Source organism: Mercenaria mercenaria, chromosome 14 (assembly GCF_021730395.1).
Source record: "Mercenaria mercenaria strain notata chromosome 14, MADL_Memer_1, whole genome shotgun sequence".
Lineage (NCBI taxonomy): Eukaryota > Metazoa > Mollusca > Bivalvia > Venerida > Veneridae > Mercenaria > Mercenaria mercenaria.
In genome coordinates this window covers 20732756-20738755 of record NC_069374.1, presented here as the reverse complement: position 1 = coordinate 20738755, position 6000 = coordinate 20732756, and the positions used below count along the sequence as shown (strand labels likewise).

Here is a 6000-nt window from a genome sequence, read left to right as displayed (position 1 = left end):
TGTGTTATAATCTGAAGACTTTATAGTTTTGCTATCTGGACGGATTAAATGTTATATTTTTTGTTTTAATGACATTGTATATTCAAGGTATTTCAGACTCATTGTACAGACTAGTTCAGAACATGCAAGAAGAAAATTGCATAACACAAAAAAAATCTCGATACATACAAAATCACGAAAACAGGTATTAAACTGTGGCATGTTATCAACAAATAGAATTTTATGATTATCTTACATATCTTACGAATTTGTATTTTTGCTGCAACTCTAAACATCTAGTCCATCAAAATCAATTTGCTACGTTTCTTTAATATCGTTGTTTCGGCAGCCATTTTATTTTGGTAGCTATCTCTAAAATATACCATTTGCATTTTGTATGCTACTTGAAAGCTTTGTTGCTAAAAAGTTCAAATGGAGCAAATAATTCTTTGTTGTGTTTTAACAACGAAGTTATTTGTTCTCAAAGGGAAATGATTCTCTTGTTATTGTACAAATCAAGTATAATTTGATTACGATTCAAACAACTGTTTTGGCATGAACAAAATACAATGTACTTTCTTTTAAATCAGATATGTCTAATATGGCCATTTTGTACGGCTTATAGGAAAATGTGTACCATTTAAAGCAATATTTTAAAGCGGTAAAGACAACATAAGGGAATGTAAAAAGAAGTAAAATATGTGTTTGCTTTTTAGCATCATATATTATTAGAATTATTTAATTGGATTTAAAAAAAAGCTTTCGTTGTGAATATTTTCTCTTGAGAAACCATCCGTCTGGCTTACAGGAGGTCGGTGGTAGTTTCCAGTACCCGCCAATGCTTAAAACAATAATGGATAGAAACACTTTGGGTCTACCTCAACAACAAAATACTGTACAAGTCTCTGTATGACTTATTATCAATAATCTTTAAATGTTTTGTGTTAAATTTAACAAATGCATAACAAACAAAATGGAATAAAATAAAACAAAAGAAAAGTAATATTATATGTTTAATGTCAAGAAGTGATAGAAGATACATGGAATTCATGATTAAAATAGCAGCAATGATGCTATCGTCATAAGATAAAAAATAAATGAAATATGTAAATAATTATATTATTACTTTTAAATTTTCTCGCTTGCTCCTGTTTATACAACTTTGCATTTAAAGGTCGTTGTGAAAAGCTTAAGTAAAATTATCATTTGTTTCTTTAGAAAAATGTTATCTTTTTACTTGCTTTTTCAAAAAGAGTATTATTTACAATCAAATTTTTGAGCCTGTTTGCTTATTTTTGATTTTTTCGAAATCCGAAATGCAAGCATAATTATAAAATCTAGAGATACATTTGGGTATGTATATATGTATGTATAGATAATATATATAATATAATATATTAATATAATATAATATAATATTGGAGAAACCATCAGTCTATGAAACAGAGAAAATAACATAGGCTATACGACAAGCAGACAAGGCGATACTTCCAGTAAGCTGACATGAAGCAAGATGTAACGGAAATCCATTTTAAATACTTCCTTTCTGAAGATGAAGGAAACATATTTCATCAAACTTTACACTGTCTATGAAAGCTGTATAAAATTTACTTTATTATGTGGTATTTGCATAGACTACAATTACCGAATTTATGCGTTCATTTCATGTTGTTGTTTTTTTTTGTAAAAAATAAAACAATGTGACATTATCTGTGCAGATCATGTAGCAGATGACCAAATGATTAATATAACAATGCATAACGAAATGTCAAGCGCTGTTCGTGATTTTGTTGAGAATTTTTCCCAGATGTTTTTATTAATCCCTTGTTGGCTGCGTACTACCATACATAACATTTATCTTCAGGATTCATTGCACTGTTCTTTTTACAGCCGAATGCATCCGAAAACTCTCGGAAATTTTGCAAGGTTCCAATTACCCTGAAAGTAGAAAATGTACATTAAATTCAGCTAAAATCAATCGCATCATTTTCGCTTTGCTTCGGCACGATTCTAAATGAATAAAACATTTACGACTATATGCACTAGAAAGTCGACTGAGGCAAAACAAAAACTCTTGATATTTAAAGTATGGACTAACAAGTCACACTGTCCCTAAACAGATGATTTTTACGACGTTGGAGGTTAGAGTTGCGGTGAGGCTACATTAAATATATTATCATTGTAAACAAAATGATACTTTGTTAAATGTGAATTTTGCTGTGTGGCATTGTTCACTCCTAAATGACAAAATATTGAATTGGAGTAGTAACTTTCAATGAAATCACCTCCTCAAAACCAATATCTCTAGAGGTTTATATGTAAGGATGTATAGATGATAATCTACACAAAAATGCGCATATTTACGAGACTTTATTGGTTGGTCGTCTGTCTTTTCGCCGACAATAACTTTGTATGCACTCATTGAAATTTAATTTTACTCAGTACAAATAAATAACTTTATCATGAATAATATAATCTGTATTTAATTGTGTACGTTTTTGAACAGTAAAGAATTAATCTCCATTTGTGAACATTTCTGAAAATTTAAGACAATTATTTTGACCTCACAGAAACAAAATGAATATAACTTGAAATTGTGAATGGCGCGGAAATAGACGTTGTCGGTTTATGTGAAGTCTGACTGTGAACATCGAATGCGGACTGTCTAGGGAGCGTTTCAAAACACATTTTATTCATTTGTTGGTTTGTTTTGGTAAGCGCCGTTTCTTATAGTATTTCTGTTATGTAACGGCAGGCAGTTAGCCTTGCCAGTGTTCCTGGATTGTTTACCGGTACAAGTTAACCTGTTCTCAGCAAGTAACTGTTGCTTTTTTTATGGAGAAAATGTTAAAATGTTACGAGAACGAGCACACTATTTTTAAGTTGCTTTAACACAATGACAAATCACACCCATTACTGAAATTAGACTGATCGGAGACCATGTAATTACAGTTTGGTGATCATTTGAAGTTCACTTTAAGGTAGTGTAGAAATTTTTAAACTGTTTATTTTTACACTTCAAAATGTGTATTCATAGTGGATGAAACTGGTAGAAGCCGTGCATTTCATTTTCAGTGCGCAATCCTAAACAAATTATCCTCTTTTTTACATTATTTTCTCGGCAGTCTCTTATACATTAAAGTGCTCGTCAATTAATAATCATGCTTGAGAGATATTTCAAAAACGATTTTTCTCCCTTGCTGAGAAAATAAAACGGGGTAGTTAATGTTAACTTACAACAAAGAAACATATAATGACACGGCGTAGCCAGCGTGGGGAAGGGAGGAGGTGCGGCGGGTACGATCGCACTCTCTTTACGGCAAAGTTTCCATTTTTCATTATATCAAAATACCCTTGAAAGTCCATTCTTTTCTTTTTCGGCTCGCTACGCTCGCCAACTTGCCTATATTTACTATTATTGACACTGTAACCTTTATATTAAGTCTGATGATGATTCTTTATATTATAGAATATAATTTTAAGAAAGATCAGAGCATTACTTTTATGCGAATCTGATTATGTGTTACTGTTTACCTTTTCACAATAGCGGAATGAAATGTATATAAATGACAGTTTACATTTACATTAAATTTCTAAAAAAAACGATGTAAAATAAATAATGTAAACTTTGTAACTGAATACTACGAAATTGATTAACGGTGTTATGTGAAAGTTTTTAATGGTGTTATGTGAACTTTAGTGTAAAAATTAAGGATCATATATCAGTGAAAAATTGTTTAGCGGCAGGACCCGTACCTAGGTTTGCTACTCATTTTATTCAAAAATGATTTTAAGAGTAATAACTCCGCAAACAATATTTCAAGCGGACGTGCCAATGATATGCTCAACAAGTCTTTATACCAAGCATTTCTTACTATCATTGAAATCTGGACTAGAATTTTGAAAAGAAGCGTTGACAAAAATTTCTAGCAGGGCTTTTTCCCCAATAAATCTACCTCAAGTAAAAGGATGTAATCCCAAAGCAACGAAAGTATTTTTCCCCAATTCTGAAATTAGCATTCCCAAATTAGTGTTACCTTTTAGGAATTTTGCCGGTTTAAAATAGTTTTGCTAATTTGTATGTATATTTTGGTCATTAAAACAACAGTTATACTGTTGAACAATTACTTAACACATTTTGCTTATTTGCAAATTTTCTCAAATAAAACAATTTTCAGGAGCATTTTCCCAATTCCACTGGTGTTGATGGCATTCCCAAAATGATGAAGAAGTACCTGTCTACATAATTCCAAAATGATGAAAAAGTACCTGTCTACATAATTTCTATCTGTAATAATGAAATACAATCAATTTGTCAAATCAGTCAACGTACAATCCATAACTAATGAATAATATTGACCTGCAACTATCATTCCTAAGACGATTTAGTCAAATCACACAAACAATAAACTAGGAGAAGTAGTCCGAACTTTTTTCTTCAGTAAAATAAATAATGGACATAAGTCCGAGAAAATACACTGACGAGATAAAGAAACGCCTCATTCAAACTCGGTATACAATTTTTCGTTAACCGTGATTCAAAATTAGAAAAGAACAATTCCATTCGCAAATTAGATGCTTTACAAGAATTTATGGTCAATAAGAAATCATTTCATTGTCGCATTAAGCTTAAATCTTGAATTTTAATAGCCCGGTTGGAGAAATTGCATTAGAAAAATCAGTAGCGCGTGTGGCCACCTCTGCTAGCAACCACAGCAGCAAGGCGACGCCTCATAGAGCCGCACCAGTTACGTAACAGATACCGTGGGATTCTGGCCCACTCCTGGTGCAGCGCTGCTACCAGTTCCCGGACGTTTGCTGGCTGGGGTTGACGTTGGCGTAACCGCCGTCCGAGATAATCCCAAGCGTGTTCAATCGGATTGCAGTCCGGTGAACACGCCGGCCAAGGTAAAACATTAATGTTTCTAGCCTGTAGAAAGTCCCTGGTGACGCGTGCAACGTGAGGTCGCGCGTTGTCGTGCTGATAGACTAATCCTTGACGTTGACGGAATAAAGGGACAACTACATGACGTAATATCTGGTCGATGTAACGCCTGGCTGTGAGATTACCTTGGTAAACGACGAGTTGGGACTTAAACCTATGATTGATTGCTGCCCACACCATTACTCCACCTCCACCGTAACGATTGTGCTCCAAAACGCAATTGTTTGCGTAGCGTTCATGGCGTCGTCTATAGACACGGATACGTCCGTCGGCGTTCCATAAGTTGAAACGCGACTCGTCACTGAACACTACGTTCTGCCAACGCTGGCCGCGATGGTTGCGGGCCCAAATAAGACGTTGGTGACGGTGGCGTAACGTTAGAATTAGACCGCGGTAGGGCCTACGACAGGTAATTCCGCGTTCTCTGAGTCGATTTCTCACTGTATGTCGACTAATTGGACGTCCACGGTTACCTACAACTATACGTGACGTAGATTGCGCCGTCACAAATCTGTCACGTAAATGACGTTGACGTATATAAATATCCTGTCGTATTGACGTTACACGCGGTCTACCTGAACGTGGTCTATCGATAGACGTTCCCGTGTCTCTAACACGTCGAATAAGACGCCGATTGTCGAACGAGAGACGTTAAAACGTCTAGCAACTTGTTCCTGCGTTCGCCCATATTCAAGCATAGCCAAAACCTGAGCCCTCTCTTCAGAATTCAGCCTATGTTTTTTTTCAGAGAATAGCTGAAAATATGGTTGTGTGTCGTATTACACATGTACATGTGCAAAAATCGTTCAATCAAACCACATGGTTTACATGCACGGACTGCACGAGGAAATCATGACCAGGTACATGAAGTGAACAAATGGCTGAATGAAATCGCGCGAGTTTTTGTTCACTGTGTTTGTCGGTCAGAGTACATGTAGATTTACTACATTTCACAACAATTAAAAGCGTTAGGAAAAAAATAACGCCAAATTTCAATGAAGCGTTTCTTTATCTCGTCAGTATATTTAGAACATTATATACCAACAATATTCACATCTTATTTCAATAAATCCCTT

The 6000-nt window shown here is 34.6% G+C and overlaps 1 protein-coding gene across 1 annotated transcript in view; it reads right to left on the bottom strand.

Moving 5' to 3' along the window:
* Positions 1 to 979: 979 nt before the first annotated feature.
* Positions 980 to 6000, bottom strand: part of LOC123526523 (neprilysin-like) — a 56720-nt gene continuing 51699 nt past the window's right edge. Inside the window, exon 23 of the mRNA XM_053523017.1 lies at positions 980 to 1917. Coding sequence (XP_053378992.1) covers positions 1818 to 1917 — 100 coding nt within the window. The 3' untranslated portion in view covers positions 980 to 1817. The remainder of the gene's footprint in view (positions 1918 to 6000) is intronic.